The following is a 21,696-nucleotide window of genomic DNA, read 5'->3' as shown; positions in this document are numbered from 1 at the left end:
TTCGCCCATATCTCTCTCACACCTTCCTATTCAGATACCCATCCTGACCCTGATGCCTTTCAAATGTTGTAATTGTAGCAGCCTCCACCACTTCCTCTGGGCAGCTCATTCCATACACACACCACACTCTACATGAAAGTTACCCCTTAGGACCGTTTTAAATCTTTCCCCTCTCACCCTATACCTATGCCGTCTAGTTTTGGACTTCCTCTACCCTGGGGAAAAGACATACAAAGCCGGACGAAATTCAAAACGAATTAAATGTCGAGCCACAGGGAAAAATAAAATTGTGGCTGCAGCTTTTTTTCTCCTATTGACATTTGTCAGTAACGCCAGCACCTCCACAGAGCGTACTGCGCATGCTTCTCGGTGTCAGCGACAACTGCGCATGCTTCTCGGTGTCAGCAAAATCACTGAGCACGCTTGCCGCTGTCCGCGGAAACGGCTCTTGACTTTTTTCTGAAGGACCAATGGCGACATCCGGAGGACCGGAAGGAGCCTGGTCCTCCTGCCATTCAGAGCCGCCTCTGTCTGAACGCGGAAGTTGAGCCATGAGTTACTGAAGCTGCTGTTGTTTCTCTCCCTCTTTGAATGAAGGTTGAGCTTCACCCCAGACTGTAACTCTGTCCAACATCTGTGGGTACGGCACTGTCTTTTCTCACCTACCTTTTCATTTCTTTTTCGTTCTGGGATTCAGTTGCTGACTTGCACGAACTGAAGGGAAAGGGAGTGTGTTAGAAACGAAAATCGCATCGTAATAATCGCTCTAGACAAATTCAAGAAAACAAAGTTTTATTAGCAAGTCTGCAGAGTTGGGCACCCTTCTGAGTAAAAGGCGCGCTGAGGCTTACAAAGTTTCTCATTATATACAGCACAAGTCCCTCCCCTCCTTGGTTCTAACGAGCCATGAGGTTCACATTCTTAAAAACATCATTATTCTCCAATTTGCACCCTTATCACAAAGTCTGCAACAAATGTCTCCAGACCCTCCCCTTCCTGGCTCTTAACGAGCCATGAGGTTCACATTCTTAAACCGTCATTATTCTCCAACTTGCACCCTTATCACAAAGTCTGCAACAAATATCTCCAATGTTCCCAGAGTTGTTGTCTTTCTCACCCTGTAGTCTTATCAGTCAAAGACTTATTCTTCTCTGTCTGTGCTAGCGGTCTTATCAATCTGTAGCAGATGTCTCTCGAGTCGTTTCCCTGTCCTGCAGTCTTTATCAGTCAAGGACTCATCCTTCCCTGCCTGTGTTTATGGTTTCATCAATCAAGGGCCTGTTTGTTTTTACTCTGCTCACAAATTGTCAGCATTATTTAAACTATTCTACTTTTGAGTATACAAAATGTTTTTTAAAAAAAGCAAAAGTCTAATGTTTTTAGAAAAGAAGTCACTCTGCTCACAAATTGTCAGCATTATTCACAATTTAAACTATTCTACTTTTGAGTATACAAAATGTTTTAGAAAAGAAGCAAAAGTTTTGTCTTTTATTATAGATCAGTCTGTGGTCTAGGCACATCTTAAAGTTTGAACCGAAATTACCTCTCACAATTCCACCCTTTTCTCTTTTTAAGATGTGCCTGATAAAGATAAGCCCCCCCCCTCCCCCTCTTTAAGGGCCCGGGAAATCTTTGGTCTTTCGCAGCAACATCACCTTAAGTTCCCGTGTCCCATGTTGTGGAACCACCACTGCCTGGAGTCGGGAAATATTTTTCTGAATTAAAAACTGAATCCAGGGGGTTAGGCAGGGTAATACGAGAAGAAGAATCACACCCCCCCCAACCACCAGCAACGCCGTGCGCCACCAACTACCACCTAGGAGACCATCCCACCATCCGATGCCACTAAGAGGACGCCAAGATTGTACTGGCACATGGGCCAATTTCCGAATTTCATCGGAAATTTCCAAAACCGCTTTACCATTATCGTCAATTTCTAGACAGCAGTTAGTCAGGTTAAACTTCCCGCACACGCCCCCCTCCGAGGCCAACAGATAATCCAAGGCAAGTCGGTTTTGATATATAGCAGCCCTCAACTCCGGGGCCAGGGCAGTCCGGTTAATAATAACCTCTACGACTGCTTGGAGCCTGATAATACGATTTAACATATAGATAGGAGTACGGTATCCCCATCATCCGTCCTGTGCCCATGTAGCTGGCCCGTAGTATGCAATTATCCGGGCCGGTGGCCACTCATCCCCCCCAATCACCGACTTGGATATCCCTTGGCGACCTACAGAGGGAGTCAAAGAGTTTAATTCCCAAATCGTCGCCTTCCTTCCGGGGTAATAGGAAGAACGCAGGTCGTATTAGACCCAGGAAGCATACCCCAGCCCAGCCCATCCCTGATTACCGCATATCCAAAATAGGCCATCTGGAGCAGGCCCTCCCTGCCTCACAACGTCATCCCACAGTTCCTTTACCCCAGGGACGCCCTCATAAGGACTAGGACCACTGCAATTCCAGTAATCAGTCCCCAGCTCGTCAGAGGAGGAATCAGTACGTAATGGAACGCAATTTCTATGATCTCGGTTTGCAATGTACCAAGTAATATCCTCAGGCCACCATACTCGCGTGGTCGCATCCAATACATTCTGACAGGGACTAATCCCTACCTCCACGGTCCCCTTGCCTTCAATACAGAACTGGCCCTCAGGGCTGTTCGTCAGTCTCCACCCCTGGCTTTTCCTTTCGTTGACATGAGTCCAAGTGGTTTGCAGCAATTCCCATATGTCTAAGCTTTGACCAGTCCACGGCCATTGTTCCGACATATGCGGCCCCCCACAAACCCAGCAATTGCTAACATTTAAAACAGTGGCTATTCTAGAGGTGAGATCAATAAACAGGTTTTGTGTAACATCAGGGAGTTCAATCTTTTCTTCTACCTCCTCGTATACAGATGGCACTTTAGAGGCCACGACCGTTCCTTGACGTTCTTGCTCTTTCCCCAACCCCCGATCAGTGTTCTGTATCTTGGTCTCCTTGACTCTGTCAACCTGCTCCCTGAGCAACACGGAGGATAGGCCCCACCTCCCAGTTTTGCTAATACACACCCAGCGGTCATTTATAGGGCATCCACGGATTTTGCCACCGTATCCTTTTTTATACACCTGATAATAGGGTCTTCCACCCTCCCAACATTCGTGTCGTGCACTCACATCGTAACACCAATCGTCCACATGGGAGTGAGACACAAATGATCCCGAGTAGATTCGAATCCCGAGCCTTACCGTAGTCCGACATTTGTCACATCTCCCCTCGCCCTCCCCCACATACAGGAGTAAACTGATCAATATCCCCACCAATACAGTCCAAGTAGAGTTCATTATCGCTGTCTTTTCAGTTTTACCACCAACGGCTTGTCCCCTTGCTCGCATGTCCAAGTGCTTTCTCCTTCAGGCGGAACAGGCGCCTTTATCCTTGATGCGTGGACCCACCCTTTTTCTTTTGTCCGAACAGCTGCTTCAGTTGTTAACAGAACCAGGAACGGTCCTTCCCACCGCGGCTGGAGCTTTTCGGCCTTCCAGGTTTTAACAAGTACCCAATCTCCGGGCTCCACCTTATGCAAGAGGAAGTCGAGCGGCGGAGTCTGAGCCAGGAGACCCTTCCTCCGGAGTTCTGCAAAAGAACGGGATAAGGCCAGTAAATAGTTTCTGACAAATACATCTCCCCCTTGTAGAGTGGGACATCCATCAACCTTACTCCAATATGGTAATCCGAACAGCATTTCATAGGGGGAAACCCCGACATCCTGGCGAGGTGCCGTACGTATCCTCAATAGGGCAATGAGAAGGCACTTCGGCCAAGGTAACTTAGTTTCTAACACCAGCTTAGTCAATTGGGTCTTGAGCGTGCCATTCATTCTCTCAACCCGACCCGAACTCTGAGGATGCCAGGGTGCATGGAATTTCCATTGGATACCCAGGGCAGTACAGATCAAATGGTGTAGCTTAGAAATAAAATGCGTCCCGCAGTCGGAGTCGATAGATTCCATTATGCCATATCTCGGGATTATGTTCTCTAACAATAGTCGGGCCACGGTTGGTGCATCGTCTTTGGCAGTTGGGAAAGCCTCTACCCAGTTAGTGAAATGGTCGACTATTACTAGCAGATATTTCCATCTCTGTACTGGGGGTAATTCTGTAAAGTCGACTTGGATCCTCTGAAATGGCCTAATTGCGAGGGGCTGACCACCGGCTGGCATAGAACGCATGGCTTTCTGGTTAATACGCCGGCAAGTGGGGCATCCGACTACCTCTTGTTAGGCTAATGTGTATATTCCCCTGCATACATAGTCTCTCAGGATCGTGTCACACATGGCTTGCACCCCCCAGTGGGTCTGATGGTGTAATCGGTGCAGAATACCCCGGGTGATCTGTTTGTTCAGTACTTGTCTCCCATCAGGAACCGTCCACTTCCCGTTAGTTTCTAGCCGGGCACCCAATTGATCCATTTCATCAATCTCCCCCTGGGTGAAGATGGGTTGTTTAGCGAGCCCTTCCCTCAACGGTATTAACGTTAACAATTGAACGGATTTTTCGACCGCTGCCCGCTTGGCTTCCTCATCTGCCAGCCGGTTTCCCACCGCTTCCGGTGTCGACCCCTTCTGGTGGCCGGGTACATGGACTACTGCGAGTTCCGTAGGTAACGCCAGGGCCTCCAACGTTAGGCTGATCATTTGTTCGTGAGCTAATTCTTTTCCCCGGGAAGTTATCAATCCTCGCTCTTTCCAGATTTTCCCGAAAGTATGAACGATTCCGTCTGCATACTTTGAGTCAGTATATATGGTCCCCACTTTCCCTTCCAATAGCTTCAGGGCCCTCTGGAGGGCGTACAACTCACAGGATTGGGCTGACCACTTCCCGGGCAATCGTCCGGACTCGATCATCTGTTTCGTTGCACCATCTATGACAGCATAGCCACTGTACCGGACCCCACTGATGCACCGGGAGGACCCGTCGATGTACAGTTCCTGTCCTTCACCCAGCGGGGCCTCTTGCAGGTCCTCTCGGCTCTTGGTCTGCAAGACTACAAATTCCACACAATCATGCTCCTGTTCTCCATCTGCAGGACGTCCGTACAGAAACTGGGCTGGGTTGCAACTGAGATCTTTTGCAAAATTGAGATCGTCCCCGGTCATCAAAATCGTCTCATACTTCAGGATGCGAGAGTCTGTTAACCAGCGGTGAGCCTTTTGAGCCAGTATGGTACTAACCAAATGTGGGGAGTATACTGTGATCCTTCCTCCAAAGGTAAGTTTTCGGGCCTGTTCTACTAACATTGCCGTAGCTGCCACTGCCTGTATACAGGTCGGCCATCCACATGACACAGGGTCTAACATTTTTGACAAAAATGCAACCGCTGACGTTTCTCTGCCCGCAGCTGGGTAAGCACACCCTGGGCAATTCCGCCGGCGCTATTGACATATAACTGGAACGGTTCCTTCAGGGTGGGTAAAGCCAATACCGGAGCTCGGATCAGTTTACTTTTAATAATATTAAATCGCTGCTCCTCCTCATCTGACCAGTCCACCTTTTGTCCTTCTTGTCCCAGTTTGTCGTACAAAATTTTTACTAGAGTGGTGTAACTTTCAATCCATATCCGGCAATACCCTACTAGCCCCAGGAATTGTCTGATTTCCTTCTTCGTCCTGGGTATTGGCATACCCGTAATCCCTGATATTCGTTCTGGCGTGATACGGCGATGCCCCTTACTGACTTGATGGCCCAGATATCTTACTTCTTGCTCCACAAACTGGAGTTTTGTCCTGGAGACGCGTAGGCCCTGTTTCCCCAGGAAGTTCAGCAGGGCAACGGTGTCTGCTCGTACCTTCTCTTCTCTTGGTCCTGAGAGTAAGAGATCATCGACATATTGGAGCAATTGATTCTCCGCGTTACACCGAAATCCTCCTAAGACCTGCTCCAGTATTTGTCCAAACAAGTTCGGTGACTCCGTGAATCCCTGCGGCAAGACCGTCCACCTTAACTGTCGCTTTCGTCCTGTGAAGGGATTCTCCCATTCAAATGCAAAAAGGTTCCGACTTTCTTCATCAAGGGGGCAACTCCAGAAGGCATCCTTCAGATCTATTACGCTGAACCATTCATGTTCGGGGGGAATTTTACTCATTAACGTGTAGGGATTGGGTACCACCGGGTATCTAGCCTGGACTACTTCATTCAACCCCCGCAAGTCTTGCACCAGCCTATATGTCCCATCCGGCTTCCTCACAGGGAGTATTGGAGTATTGAAAGGAACATACATTCCTCCAGTAGTCCATCTGTGATTAATATTTCTATCACAGGTTGTAACCCCTCCCGTCCTTCCATAGCAATCGGGTACTGTTTCCTTCTTACCGGGCCTCTTCCTGGTAACATGGTGATTTGGAGAGGTTTGATGTTTAGACCCCCTCTGTTCCCCTCTCGGTACCATACTTCCAGGTCTATTTGTTGATCATCTTCTTCGGTGAGGGCGAACAACCTTACCACCATTTCCCCATTACTTGGTACCGTTCCGATCCCTAGTTTGACCTGCAAGTCTCTTGCTAACAAATTAAACCCCGCCGATGGCAGTAGAAGGAGGTCTCGTTTAGTAGTTCTGTTTTCATACCCAATTTCCACGTCCTCCACTACTGGGACTTGTAATGTCTTTCCTCCAATGCCAGATACCCCCATAACTGTTCTTCCTGCTCGGGCGCCGGGGGGTATTTGGATTATACTTGATCTTTCGGCTCCCGAGTCCACCATAAATGTGATCTCCGACCCTTGGGGCCCTACTTTCAAGTTTACCAGGGGTTCCTGTCGATAGTCCTTTTGCCCCAAGGGTAGGAACCCCCGACCTCCCTAATCTTCCTCCATCAGTGCGTACGACCGCACTTCCCGCTTGTAGCGGGGGCACTCCCGTTTAAAATGTCCCTCTTCATTACAGTAGTAACATCTGAGTATCCTCCTCGTTTCTCTGTCGCGGCCTCGAGTTCTTCCACCCTTCCTTTGTTCCGGCCACGGTCCTCTTTTCCTCTGCTCTTGCCACGACTCTCCCCTTTCCTGTTCCTGCCACGGCTCTCCCTTTTCCCTTCTTCCAGCTGTCATTTGTTGCATCGTCTGCATCATTATCTTTGTCGCCTTCTTTTGCTTCTCATCGTCCCTTCTCACAAACACCGTTTGCGCCTCCTGTAGTAGTTCACTTAGAGGTTTACTATCCCAATCATCCATTTTCTCTAACTTCTTTTGTATGTCCGGCCAGGCTTTTGATACAAACTCTACCCGTATGAGTTGTTGTCCCACTTCCGTCTCAGGGTCCACCCCAGCGAACTGCTGCAAGTTCTTCCTAATCCTGTCGAGGAAGTCTGTAGGGGTTTCCTCCGGGTTTTGATGATTCCCAAAGGCCTTGGTAAAATTGTGCCCCTTCGGGGCTGCCTGCCTTATTCCTCTTATCCAATATTCCCGCATGTTCCTCATGTTGCGCCGTCCTTCTTCCATTTGCTTATCCCACCCGGGATCGGTGAGGGGAAATTTCTGCTCCCCTCCTGCTCTTCCCTCTCTCTCCCAGACCAACAGCGCAGCTTGTCGTATCATCTGTCGCTCCTGGCTAGAGAACAATGTTCCCATGATGGAATACATCTCATCCCACGTGTAAGTATTCGGCCCCAGGAACTGATCTAATTGTTCAGCCAGGCCCATGGGGTCCTCCAGTCGGCCCTTCATCTCCCTCTTGTAATTCCGTACTTCAGTACTCGTTAAGGGGACGTTCACATATCCCGTCCCTCCTTCCGTGCCTCCCATGGGCACTTCCCGGAGTGGAATCATTCTTGCAATCGGGACAGAGTTTTGTCTGTGACTCTTTTCAGCTTGAGATCTAGTCTGTACTCCTGAGGCTCGAGGTGGTTCCTCCCCGTCTTCTTCCCCTTCCCCTGAATCGTCGCCACCCGAAGGAATATTTTGTGGGGCAGACGGGGTCACGTAGGGCGGCGGTAAGTGATCTAACAGTTCCCATTCTTTCTGCCCTTTCGAGTCTCCATTAGTTACCTTCATTTTGCAAGATATTGTGACCGGTAGCCAACAAAGGGCGTAATCACTTTCCTCCTGAGTAACATTAGGTTTGGAATTGACATATAAAATCAGAGCTTGCCGGACCCAGTCTTCGTCAGTGCCGAATCTAGGCCACCACACTGAGTCTCCCTGAATAGGTTTCTGGGACCACGATTGACAGTATTTCACCATCTTTTTTCTAGATTTTCCTTTTCTCCTACCCTGATCCCAATTATTTAACATTCTTCCTAACGGACTATCGTCAGGTACCCCGGGGTATTTTTCATTGTCTACGTTCAAGCCTACCTTTCCCTTATTTGCCTTGGATCCGTTATTTCCCATTGCCGAGGACTTTGTAAAATCGGAGAATCTTGTATTATCCCGTGATAATCTATCACCAGTTAGCCAATTCCCGGACCTTCAGTCCCGTGATCGCCCAGGTCCCTTTGCAGGCACCCCCGGTCTTTGGATTCCTGTGTCCTACGTCTCTGTGAAACAGATCACAGGCACCCCGTAGGTCCACGTTCCTCCGCAAACACGGTCTCTGCAAAATCTCTCACAGACGAGCCCCGGTCTCTAGATTCCTGAGTCCCACGCCTCTGTCGAAAAATCTCCGCAGGTCCCCAGTCCTCCGGAAACACAGTCCCAGCAAGTTTTTTCTTACCTGGGTTCGGTGCACTGAAATTACTCGATCGTTAACCGTCCCCACTGCCTCGGCCACACCCCTCCTTTGTTTTCCTGAGCCTTCCGGATATCACTCGCTCAAGCCGCGCGGGGCGACAAGCCAAGGAATCAGGGACTGCCGAACTCGGCAGGGTGCACCTTCTCCGATGTCCTTCCTCAGCCCCCCCCGCGGCCGGAGCGTCGATCGGACGAGCCCCCAAGTCGTTAGAAACGAAAATCGCTTCTTAATAATCGCTCTAGACATATTCAGGAAAACAAAGTTTTATTAGCAAGTCTGCAGAGTTGGGCACCCTTCTGAGAAAAAGGCACCCTGAGGCTTACAAAGTTTCTCATTATATACAGCACAAGTCCCTCCCCTCTTTGGCTCTAAAGAGTCACGAGGTTCACATTCTAAACCGTCAGTATTTTTCCATTCTGCACCCATGTCACAAAGTCTGCAGCAGATGTCTCCCGAGTTGTTTTTCTACCCTGTATTCTTATCAGTCAAGGACTTATTCTTCTCTGTCAGAGTTAGTGGTCTCATCAATCAAGGACTTGTTTTTTTTTTACTCTGCTCACAAAATGTCAGCATTTGCACAATTTAAATTATCCCACTTTTGAGTGTACAAAATGTTCTTACAAAAGAAGCATGTCTTGTCCTTTATTATAGAAAAGCATGTTTTACCCCACCCCTATGGCTCTATTCCCCTTAGTCTTCAGGGTCATGCACATCTTAATTGTTTGAACCGAAATCGCCTCTCACAGGTAACCCACCCACATCCATTCCCCTACCACCACTGCTCTACACTTAACCCTTAGTAATGCACCTTACCTATACATCATGCATAATTTCACATGGCCAGCACAGCCAATCCACTCCAACCCTGCACAAAAGTCAAAAATCACACATCACCAGATTGTAGTCCCACAGGCTTTTTTGGAAGCGCTGACTTCTGGAGTGCTGCTTCTTCATCTGGTGGTTGTGGTGTATAAGATCATAAGGCACAGAATTTATAGCAAAACATTTCAGCATCCTGCCACTGAAATGGTATATTGAACAAACCTGGATTGTTAAGTCTTTCACAGTTTTGAATGGTTTGCAGGTATCATTACAATGTAAACCCCAGAACTTCTTGTATGCCACCTTCGAGATAACAAGGTTTTATAGCAAAAGGTGACATCTCAGCTCAGACAATGCATTATAGGTGTGAGGTCAGAGTTTGCCTGTAACTCAATCTTGAGTCAGACTGGTTCTATTTCCAAAGTGAAATTCACAAAATATTACATTGATTGACTGCCTGCAGATTGTGCATTTTTTAAGCAAAATTGACTGTATCTGCAAATACACACACACACACACACACACACACACACACACAGTTTGTTGGGTGAATTTGTACTTGCAAAATTACATCTTTCTTTGCTCAGAAACTGCATGAATCAATGTAAGATTCCATAAATCAATTTTTTAGATTAAAATCAGTCTAGCCATTGTGGCACAGACAGTCTCACACAGGGGGGCTCACACCATCAATACATTATGTAGGCTAACACAACAGCAATTGGTAAAGTTCACTTGGGAACGTAACTTTTTTTAAAAAAAGTTTTGTGATTTACATATGAAAGAACTGAAATCAACATGGCCATTCTAACAGATGAAACACTTAAACAATCCAGGTCTTTTTCAATATATAATTTCAGTTACATCACACTGTAAACTGTTGCTATAAATTCTGTGTCTTACAATCTTATTCTCCACAAGCACCTGATGAAGGAGCTGCACTTTGAAAGCAAGGGCTTTCAATTAAACCTGTTGGACTATAACCTGGTGTTGTGAGATTTTTAATTCTGCAAATACACATTCACTCCCATGGATTTGTGGGTGCGTATGTCCCTGAGAGAGAGGAAAAGTCTACATCAGTGCTGTATGTCTCTAAGTCTATTTGATAACAGATGCTTTATTTCTGTTGATGTAAATATTGTAGTAAATCTTCGCTGGGTACTAATAGATATAAGGGAGAGAGAATTCCTCAGGTAGGGCACCAGAAGAATCCTGGGAGACCCCTATTTCTGGTTTATTTCCTAATTAACAAACATTAACCACAAGCACCTATTTATTTCTAATTTTGTTTCATTTTTCTTGTTTTCTTCCCTGCGATGATGTAGGAGAATTGTTAGATTTGGTTCAGACATTTTGTTACATATTGAAAACCTGGAAACTATTTTGTGCCTGCAACCATTTTGTGACCTTCTTAGTGCCTGCTTGCTTCGGGCTTCATGTTTCCCAGGTTAAGATTGTGTTTCCCAGGCTCAGCGGAGATGGTTGGTCTTGCAGCTGTACTGCTCCCTGATAAACAAATTCTTTCCTTGCATGGGACTTTCATTTCCATCCTCCACATATGGCAAGTCAGGCAGGAGATACCATGATCCTGCCAGGTCACCGGCCGATATCGTTTGAGAGATGAAATATAGAGGGTGGTTGCTGCTTTTGGTGTGTCCAAAATAAAAAGGAAAGCTGACCAGAGACGAAAATGCTGTTAAAAATGCTGATACAATTCTCGCTACTCAGCCACAAGATACGAGTGTGAGTACTCAACAGGCTCCTGGTGTCCTGACGTAATGCTGCTGAGAGCACTTACGCTTTACAAAATTAGTAATAAAGAATTTGCTTGGCCCAGGGTTATGACAAGGGAAACCCTACCTGATAAGTCCTGGACCCACACGGAGGTGCGAGGCTGCGTCAAAAGGCCCCTGATCCATTTGAGTGCCCAACATTCGTTTTAATTGGGGAGTAGAAATCTGCAGTAAGTGTAATTGCTCGCTTCAGGATGTCTAGACTTGAATGAATTTGACATACACGATACATTGGGAAACTATTAAAGACTCCATTGTAATTCCCATGGGTTGTGGACTAATGCAGAGACATGAACAACTTGCCTTGAAAACAGTGTTTGATTTGAAAATGGAATGGCTGCATTTAGAGGTATTTAGAGGTTGCACACTTGGTTAAGCAGCTAAGTGTCACAACCAGGATCTATGAGGCTCAACTCCCTAACTTGGACTGTTCTGGAATGTGAGTGCCTCATTACCCTTGGAAGGAAGGAATAAACAAAAACTGACAAACTGAGATATGAAGAAAGTTGGAAAATGTTACAGAGAGAGACGCACGCACGCAGGCAGGCAGATGGGGGGGTCAGAGAGGCAGGCAGAGAGTGAGAGAGAGGGGCGCAGGCAGGCACAGAGAGACAGAGAGAGAGAGAGAGGCGCAGGCAGGCAGAGAGAGAGAGAGAGGTGCAGGCAGGCAGAGAGAGACAGACAGACAGGGAGAGACTGACTCACCGCCGACACCCTGCAGTTTGCAGAAAGATTAACACTTTGTAATCTGGTTTGAATGCACATTTGCCTGGGTATGGTGCTGAAATCACAGGGGACGCCCCTGAAAAGCACAAACTATGGCCTCAAATCGGGTACTCCCTCCGCACCCGAACCAAATTGTGGGTGACCCCTGATGGACTGGTTTGTGTTCATTCTTTGCTGCTGCCTATTTCAGTTGATTATGTACATTACTGTACACAGTTGAGCAAGAAGGGAATGATTAATACTCTGTTACAAACCTGTTGGCACCCAGATTTTCAGAAAACAGTTAGGAAATGAGCTGAAGTGTGTTTAATTTGTAAATTTTAATTTGATCATTCAGCCTTTCACTGCACTCTTTCTTATCTTTCTTTCATGAACTATGTTTGATTGGGCCTGATAACGTTGAGTAAATGGGAATTACAATTGAATACTCTTCTTTATACATAGAAGGTCGACCACTCTGGCTGCTGGATATGTGCCCATATCCCCATCTGTCCTGAACTCGCACCAAGTGAGCCCTTACGGAAATTGACCGACTTGCAGCTTTCTTTTCCCCCAGCCTTTGGAACTGCTCGACTGAAAATCAAAGTCACCCCACAGACAATCCTGTGCTTGGCTCCGTTCACTGTTGTGGCCCTCCTCGCCAGTGATCTCCCAGATGCTGAGATTTCCCCTTCCTGATGAAACCCCGATGATGATTCCCAATCCCTGGAGCCTTCTGCCCCTGTCCTTACTGAACCAGAGGACTATTTGTCCGATCTCCAACCACCACCCCTTGGCAATCCCGCTGGCTCTGGGTATAATCCCCTTTTGCTGACATCCTCAATCTCCTCTTTTTAATAAAAGGAGGAGGGAATATGGGAGAATTTGACCAAAGTTGACACAAAACTCTGTGGAAGTTATTTTGTCACAAAGCTATGTTTGCAGTAAAATGTAGCCTGCTAACGTAATGCCCTGGCTAAGGAATTCTGTTTTGATAGCCTGACCTTGCAGCTGCGGGCTGTCTCTGCTCCTCAGGCCATTAGACTGTGCTGCTTCATAGAATGATGGATTGGTTCTCTCTGTCCCTTATCGGTAATTCGAGCCCAGCTAAACCTGCAGTAAAAGATAACATTCAGTTTTGTAGACATTAAGAAATGTAGATCTGGACAAGGTATGTGAACCTTACGACTGCCCCTCAGTTGCATAATTAATGGAGAGTGGGCTTGTGTTTTACCATAAAACTTGTAACATTCTGTATTTCATTGGAATACGTTGGACTTTGTTTTAAACAAAAAAGGCTTCCCCATGGGAATGAATAAAGCTAGTTAATTGCTCAAGGTCTCCTCTCCTGACTACTTTGTTTTAAATGATTTGCCACACGAGTTACTTTGCCCCAACAGCACTAACAGTTACATCTAAGGGAGACAGAATTCCTCATATCGGGGACATCAGAATCCCAGGCGACCACTATTTCTGGTTTACTTCCTTATGAACAAACATGAAGCATGAGCACCAATTGCACATTTGTTTCTAATTTTGTTTCATGTTTCTTGTTTGATTCCCTGCTATGACTAAACTCTGTCTGGATGGTTGACAGGCTGGGAGATCGTGGGTTGGGTCTCAGTTGAGAATGTTTTATTGTTCTGGAAGGTGTAAAAGGCAGAGGTCAAAGCTTCAGCAGAAATCCAGCAGAGCTGAGAACGGAAGAACATCTTACTCTGTGGGAACAGGGAGATCAACAGAGGACAGAGAAATCCGGACCTGAAATCCAAGCTGACACCAGACTACCCTGTGATCAGTGCTTTGATTAGCAGTACCAACCCTCTACCTTTACCTCGCTTCACATTTGACTACCCCTCGATATTCAGGATCCAATCTTTGTCATCCTGAAGCCGTGTCTCTGTAAGGACTCTCAGATCATAATTATTTTCTTCAATGCGGACAGATAATTCATTCACATTTGTTACAATACATTCAGACACACCCTTTTTAATTTCAACTTTTGTATCTTTAGAATCCAATCTTGAGTTCTGGTACATTTAATCTCCTTGTTCCTTTCTATCATACTCTGATGTTCATTTTCCACATTGCTCACTGATCTTGATTTGGATTGGCCATGCTAAGTTGCCCAGAGTGTCCAAGGATGTGCAGGTTAGGTGGGTTAGCCATGGGAAATGCAGGGTTATAGTAACAGAAGCAGGAGTAGGCCATTTTTTTTGACCCATCCTGCCTGCTCTGCCATTCATTAAGATCATGGTTGATCTATCCATCATCTCAGCTGCACCTCCCTGCATTGTACCAACTATCCTTCATTCCCCTACCATGCAAAAACCCATTCAACAGTGTCCTAAATATACTTCATGAAGCTGCCTCTACTGCTTCCTTTGGCAAAGAATTCCATGGATTCACTACTCACCGGGAAAAGGAGCTCCTCTCCACCTTCATACCGAATGCTGCCTTCTCTATCCTGCCTACCTGAGACTCCACTTTCAAGGAACTATGAACCTGCACTGCAAGGGCTCTTTGTTATGCAATACTCCACTTAACTGTGTCAGTCTCGCCAGCATTACTTGACAAAAATGCACCTCAATTTCTCTAAATTAAACTCCATCTGCCACTCCTCAGACCACTGGCCCATCTGATCAATTCTAATTTAAAGCAAATCTCTTTCCTCTCTTATTCTCTAGAAGCTGAAAATCTCCATCCCACATTCTCACTTTGCTGAACCTAATCCCTGCTGTACCTCATCCTGAAGGGTCTGGTTTGTGCTGATTAACAGGCCCACACTCAGGGAGGATCTAATTGAAACATACAGAATACTGAATGGCCTGTACAGAGTGGATGTTGGGAAGATGTTTCCATTGAGAGGAGAGACTAGGACTCGAGGCCCAGCCTTAAAGTGAAGGGACCCCCTTTCAGAATGGAGATAATGAGAAACCCACAGAAGGCAGTGCAGGTCAGGTCACTGAGGATATTTAAGACTGAGATAGATAGGTCCGAGTAGAAAGGGGGATCAAGAGTTACGGGGAGCAAGTGGGAGAATGGGGTTGAGAAACCTAGCAGCCATGACTGAATGGCGGATCAAATTCCTCTCCATCTAAACCCTTAACACTATGGCAGTCCCAGTCTATGTTTGGAAAGTTCAAATCCCCGGCCATAACCACCCTATTATTCTTACAGATAGCGGAGATCACCTTACAAGTTTGTTTCTCAATTTCCCTCCGACTATTAGGAGGTCTATAATACAATCTCAGCTATCTGTAAGAATAATAGGGTGGTTATGGTCGGGGATTTTAACTTTCCAAACATAGACTGGGACTGCCATAGTGTTAAGGGTTTAGCTGGAGAGGAATTTGTTAAGTGTGTACAAGACAATTTTCTGATTCAGTATGTAGATGTACCTACTAGAGAAGGTGCAAAACTTGACCTACTCTTGGGAAATAAGGCAGGGCAGCTGACTGAGGTGTCAGTGAGGGAGCATTTTGGGGGAGTGACCATAATTCTATTAGATTTAAAGTAGTGATGGAAAAGGATAGACCAGATCTAAATTGGGGAAAGGCCAATTTTGACGGTATTAGACAAGAACTTTCAAAAGCTAATTGGGGCAGATGTTCGCAGGTAAAGGGACGGCTGGAAAATGGGAAGCCTTCAGAAATGAGATAACAAGAATCCAGAGAAAGTATATTCCTGTTTGGGTGAAAGGAAAGGCTGGTAGGAATAGGGAATGCTGGATGACTACAGAAATTGAGGTGAAAATGTGTTGCTGGAAAAGCGCAGCAGGTCAGGCAGCATCCAAGGAGCAGGAGAATCGACGTTTCAGGCATGAGCCCTTCTTCAGGAATGAAGAAATTGAGGGTTAAAGAAATTGAGGGTATGGTTAAGAAAAAGAAGGAAGCATATGTAAGGTATAGACAGGATAGATTCAGTGAATCCTTAGAGGAGTATAAAGGCAGTAGGAGTATACATTAAGAGGGAAATCAAGAGGGCAAAACGGGGACATGAGATAGCTTTGGCAAATAGAATTATGGAGAATCCCAAGGGTTTTCACAAATATATTAAGGACAAAAGGGTAACTAGGGAAATAATAGGGCCCCTCAAAGATTAGCAAGACGGCCTTTGTGAGGAGCTGCAGAAAATGGGGGAGATGCTAAATAAGTATTTTGCATCAGTATTTACTGTGGAAAAGGATATGGAAGATATACAGTGTAGGGAAATAGATGATCACACCCTTGCAAAATATGTCCAGATTACAGAGGAGGAAGTGCTGGATGTCTTGAAATGCATAGAAGTGGATAAATTCCCAGGACCTGATCAGGTGTACCCTAGAACTCTGTGGGAAGCGAGAGAAGTGATTGCTGGGCCCCTTGCTGAGATATTTGAATCACTGATAGTCACAGGTGAGGTGCCGGAAGACTGGAGGTTGGCTAATGTGGTGCCACTGTTTAAGAAGGGTGGTAAGGACAAGCCAGGGAACTATAGAGCTGTGAGCCTGACCTCGGTGGTGGGCAAGTTGTTGGAGGGAATCCTGAGGGACAGGATGTACATGTATTTGGAAAGGAAAGGACTGATTTGGGATAGTCAACATGGCTTTGTGCGTGGGAAATCATATCTCACAAACTTGAGTGAGTTTTTTGAAGAAGTAACAGAGAGAATTGATGAGGGCAGAGCAGTAGATGTGATCTATATGGACTTCAGTAAGGCGTTTGACAAGTTTCCCCATGGGAGACTGATTCACAAGGTTAGATCTCATGAAATACAGGGGGAACTAGCCATTTGGATACAAAACTGGCTCAAAGGTAGAAGACAGAGGGTGGTGGTGGAGGGTTGTTTTTCAGACTGGAGGCCTGTGACCAGTGGAGTGCCACAAGGATCGGTGCAGGGTCCTCTACTTTTTGTCATTTACATAAATGATTTGGATGCGAGCATAAGAGGTATAGCTAGTAAGTTTGCAGTTGACACCAAAATTGGAGGAGGTGTAGTGGACAGCGAAGAAGGTTACCTCAGATTACAACAGGATCGTGACCGGATGGGCCAATGGGCTGAGAAGTGGCAGGTGGAGTTTAATTCAGATAAATGCAAGGTGCTGCATTTTGGGAAAGCAAATCTTCGCCGGACTTATACACTTAATGGTAAGGTGCTAGGGAGTGTTGCTGAACTAAGAGACCTTGGAGTGCAGGTTCATAGCTCCTTGACAGTAGAGTCGCAGGTAGATAGGATAGTGAAGAAGGTGTTTGGTATGCTTTCCTTTATTGGCCAGAGTATTGAGTACAGGAGTTGGGAGGTCATATTGCAGCTGTACAGGACATTGGTTAGGCCACTGTTGGGAGTATTGCGTGCAGTTCTGGTCTCCTTCCTATTGGAAGGATGTTGTGAAACTTGAAAGGGTTCAGAAAAGATTCCAAAGGATGTTGCCAGGGTTGGAGGATTAGAGCTATCGGGAGAGGCTGAACAGGCTGGGGCTACTTTCCCTGAAGTGTCGGAGGCTGAGGGGTGACCTTATAGAGGTTTACAAAATTATGAGGGGCATAGATAGGGTAAATAGACAAAGTCTTTTCCCTGGGGTCGGGGAGTCCAGAACTAGAGGGCACAGATTTAGGATGAGAGGGGAAAGATATAAAAGAGACCTAAGGGGCAACTTTTTCACCCAGAGGGTGGTACGTGTATGGAATGAGCTGCCAGAGGAAGTGGTAAAGGCTGGTACAATTGCAACATTTAAGAGGCATTTGGATGGGTATATAAACAGGAAGGGTTTGGAGGGATATGGGCCGGGTGCTGGCAGATGGGACTAGATTGGGTGAGGATATCTGTTCGGCATGGACTGAAGGGTCTGTTTCCATGCTGTACATCTCTATGACTCGATGACAGTCAATGGGATGAATGGCCTAATTTCTGCTCCTATGTCCTATCTCTTGCTGTCCTGGACTCACTGAGAGTGGGAACAGGAGAAGGTCATTGGTCTTTTGAGCTTGCACCAGCATTGAACAGATCATAATGGGATATTAATCTACCAACACCTCAGTGGATAGGCTGGGACTTTTTTCACTGGAGCACAGGAGGTTGAGAGGTGACCTTACAGAGGTGTATAAAATCATGAGGGACATCGAGGAGGTGACCACCGGGTATCCTTTCCCTAGAGGGGGGGTAACAAGATTATGCAGCAAATTTGAATTAGAGAGGAGAAAGATTTTAAAAAGGCATGAGGGGCTCCTTTACTTTTTACACAGAGAATAGTTGATGTGTGGAATGACTATCCAGGGGAAGTGATGGATGCAGGTCCAGTAACAACATTTAAAAGACATTTGGATAAGTACATGAATAGGAAAGTTCAGAGGGATATGGGCCACACACAGGTAGGTGGGACTAGTTTAGTTTGAATATAGTCAGCATGGATTAGTTGGACTGAAGGGTCTGTTTCTGTGCTGTCTGATACTATAACTGTTCTTTCCTGGTCTTAAAATCATTTTCTTGCCTTCCCCCGTAACCATCTACTTCTTTGCTGTTCAAAACCCAGATGAACTCAGCCTTGAATATATTCAACAACCCCCTAACTGCAGGAAGGCATCCCCACTTCTGAACTCAACTTCTCTTGCTAATATACCACTTGTTTTGCTGATTGCTTGCTGCACCTGTCTGACAACTGACATTGACTGGTGTAGAAAGGACGCTGAGGTCCATCTATACATCCACACATCATTCCTGAAGAAGAACCCGTGCCCAAAATGTTGACTCTTCTGCACCTTGGATGCTGCCTAACCTACTGTGTTTTTCCAGTATCACACTTTTTGACTCTGATCTCCATTATCTGCAATTCTCACTTTTTCCACATCCCAATACATCACCATTTAAGTAATACACCCACTTTCTGCTTTTTTTTCCACAACAAAAGCTAAACCTTCACATGGTGGTACTGCATTTGCCACGTGTTTGCAAATTGTGGTCTTCAGTACATTGGGGATACCAAGTGTAAACTTGGGGAATGATAATAGACAATATACAATAGGTGCAGGAGTAGGCCATTCTGCCCTTCGAGCCTGCACCACCATTCATTATGATCATGGCTGATCATCCTCAATCAGTATCCTGTTCCTGCCTTATTTCCATAACCCTTGATTCCACTATCCTTGAGAGCGCTATCCAACTCTTTCTTAAACGAATCCAGAGACTGGGCTTCCACTGCCTTCTGGGGCAGAGCATTCCACACACCCACCACTCTCTGGGTGAAGAAGTTTCTCCTCATTGTCCTAAATGGCCTACCCCTTATTTTTAGGTTGTGTCCTCTGTTTTGGGACTCACCCATCAGTGGAAACATGTTTCCTTCCTCCAGAGTGTCCAATCTTATATGTCTCAATCAGATCCCCTCTCAGTCTTCGAAACTCAAGGGTACACAAGCCCAGTCGCTCCAATCTTTCAACATAAGATAGCCCCGCCATTCCAGGAATTGACCTCGTGAACCTACACTGCACTCCCTCAATAGCCAGAATGTCTTTCCTCAAATTTGGAGACCAGAACTGCACACAATATTCCACGTGCGGTCTCACCAGGGCCCTGTACAGCTGCAGAAGAACCTCTTTGCTCAATCCCTCTTGTTATGAAGGCCAGCATGCTATTAGCTTTCTTCACTACCTGCTGTACCTGCATGCTTGCCTTCATTGACTGGTGTACAAGAACACCCAGATCTCTTTGTACTGCCCCTTTACCTAACTTGACTCCATTTAGGTAGTAATCTGCCTTCCTGTTCTTGCCACCAAAGTGGATAACCATACATTTATCCACATTAAACTGCATCTGCCATACATCTGTCCACTCACCTAACCTGTCCAGGTCACCCTGTAAACTCCTAACATCCTCATCACATTTCACCCTGCCACCAAGCTTTGTATCATCAGCAAATTTGCGAATGTTACTATTAATGCTATCTTCTATATCATTAATATATATTGTAAAAAGCTGCGGTCCCAGCACTGATCCCTGCGGTACCCCACTGGTCACCGCCTGCCATTCCGAAAGGGAGCTGTTTATCACTACTCTTTGTTTCCTGTCAGCCAACCAATTTTCAATCCAAGTCAGTACTTTGCCCCCAATACCATGTGCCCTAATTTTGCTCACTAACCTCCTACGTGGGACTTTATCAAAGGCTTTCTGAAAGTCCAAGTACACTACATCCACTGGATCTCCTTTGTCCATCTTCAGAGTTACATCTTCAAAAAATTTTGGATTCGCTGAGTGTGGCAGCTGGATCGGCAGAGGCCGAACAGACCTCCCAGTCACCACCCATTTTAATTCCCCCTCCCACTCTCTTTCTGACATGACCATCTTTGGCCTCTTCCATTGTCACAATGAACCAAACCGCAAATTGGAGGAACAACACCTCATCCTCCACCTACGCAGTTTACAGCTCGGAGGACTCAACATTGATATCTCCACTTTCAAATAACCTCCCATCCCATTCCCCGACTCCCTTCTTAGCCTGGACCGCTCATTTCCACTGGTCCATGCCAGTAACTAAGTCATACCCTCAGCCTGTCTTCACATATCCCCACTTCACCACCCTGCCCCCAGCACTCCCTTTATCTGCATCTCCCCCTACACCTGCCCCCAGTCCTGAAGAAGGGTTACACCCGAAATGTCGACTTCTCCACCTCCTGATGCTGCCTGGCTGGTGTGTTCTTCAAGTCTCCTGCCTGTCTATTTTGCTAATTGAGACACAGACCTGCACCAACGTTTCCAGAGTCTGTCCCCTCCCGGATTCATTCCCTTTCCTATCAATTGCTGCAAGTCAATAATTGAATCCCAGAATGAAAAACAAATGGAAAAGAGAGTGCTGTACTCACAGATCTTGGACAGAGGAAGGAATTTGCCGTCTGGATGAAGCTCAATCTTTACTCAGAGAGAGGAACAGGAGTAGAAGCTTCAAAAGCTCATGGACCAACGTCCACATTCAGACAATGGGGTGGCTCTGATTGGCAGGAGGACCAGACTCCTTCCGGTCCTCCAGGTTTCTCTATTGGTCAATCAAGAAAAGGTCGCGCGCCTTTTTTTGCGGACAGCGATGAGCATGCCCAGTATTTTGCTGACACTGGTGGGCATGCGCACAGCTTTGCTGACACCGGCAAACATGCGCAGTATGCTCTACGTGGATGGTGTTACTGGCAAATTTTAAGAGTCCAAATGCCGAAAGAAAATAAAAAGGACAGAGCCACAATTTTTTGCCATGTGGTTCGACATGTTATTGCTTTTTCATTTTGTCTCGTTGCTCAACGTTTGTATGTCTTTTCCCCTTGTTGAGAGAGAGTGTCCTAGTGAGCTGACTGTGGGAAGGAGCTGTAACCAGTTACACAGACTGAAGAGCCCTTACACTATTCGCAGCAAGAGGTAACTGTATGTACTTCCTGAGTGTGATCACAGTTTCAATTGTTCATCGGAAACCGAGAGACAAAAGGACACCAGAACTGCGGAGAAGTTGTGGAAAAGTGGAGACTAGGGATTCCATTCCCTGTCGGTACTGGAGATTCATCAGCTCAGTCGCAGTGGGGAGAGGCCGTTCTTCAAAACATTATTACAACATTATTTCCCATTGACAAAAACATATTCACGCTGCCTGATAACCTTGAACTTATACGAGTGCCCTGTCATAAAATCTTTAATAATAGCTTTGAACATTTTCCCTATG

The 21,696-nt window shown here is 46.2% G+C and overlaps 1 protein-coding gene across 2 annotated transcripts; it reads right to left on the bottom strand.

The window, feature by feature from the left end:
* Positions 1 to 775: 775 nt before the first annotated feature.
* Positions 776 to 21,000, bottom strand: LOC140460702 (uncharacterized). 2 transcript variants are annotated; one of them, XM_072555318.1, is made up of 3 exons: positions 20,858 to 21,000; positions 13,031 to 13,139; positions 776 to 8,944 (listed from the first exon to the last, which is right to left on the bottom strand). In XM_072555318.1, the coding sequence occupies exon 3, from the start codon at positions 8,364 to 8,366 to the stop codon at positions 6,840 to 6,842; it is 1,527 nt and encodes a 508-aa protein (XP_072411419.1). In that variant the 5' UTR covers positions 8,367 to 8,944; positions 13,031 to 13,139; positions 20,858 to 21,000; the 3' UTR covers positions 776 to 6,839. The 2 variants fall into 2 exon arrangements, with proteins under 2 accessions (XP_072411419.1, XP_072411420.1); XM_072555319.1 differs by lacking the exon at positions 13,031 to 13,139 and having other exon boundaries at positions 20,858 to 20,985.
* Between the last annotated feature and the right edge of the window lie 696 nt (positions 21,001 to 21,696).

This window comes from Chiloscyllium punctatum, chromosome 36, assembly GCF_047496795.1.
Source record: "Chiloscyllium punctatum isolate Juve2018m chromosome 36, sChiPun1.3, whole genome shotgun sequence".
NCBI lineage: Eukaryota > Metazoa > Chordata > Chondrichthyes > Orectolobiformes > Hemiscylliidae > Chiloscyllium > Chiloscyllium punctatum.
This window is presented reverse-complemented; position numbering and strand designations above follow the sequence as displayed.

Bases quoted from the DNA above. Each gene is read 5' to 3' on its own strand.
- LOC140460702 (XM_072555318.1), bottom strand. From the start codon at position 8,366: ATGGGAAATAACGGATCCAAGGCAAATAAGGGAAAGGTAGGCTTGAAC.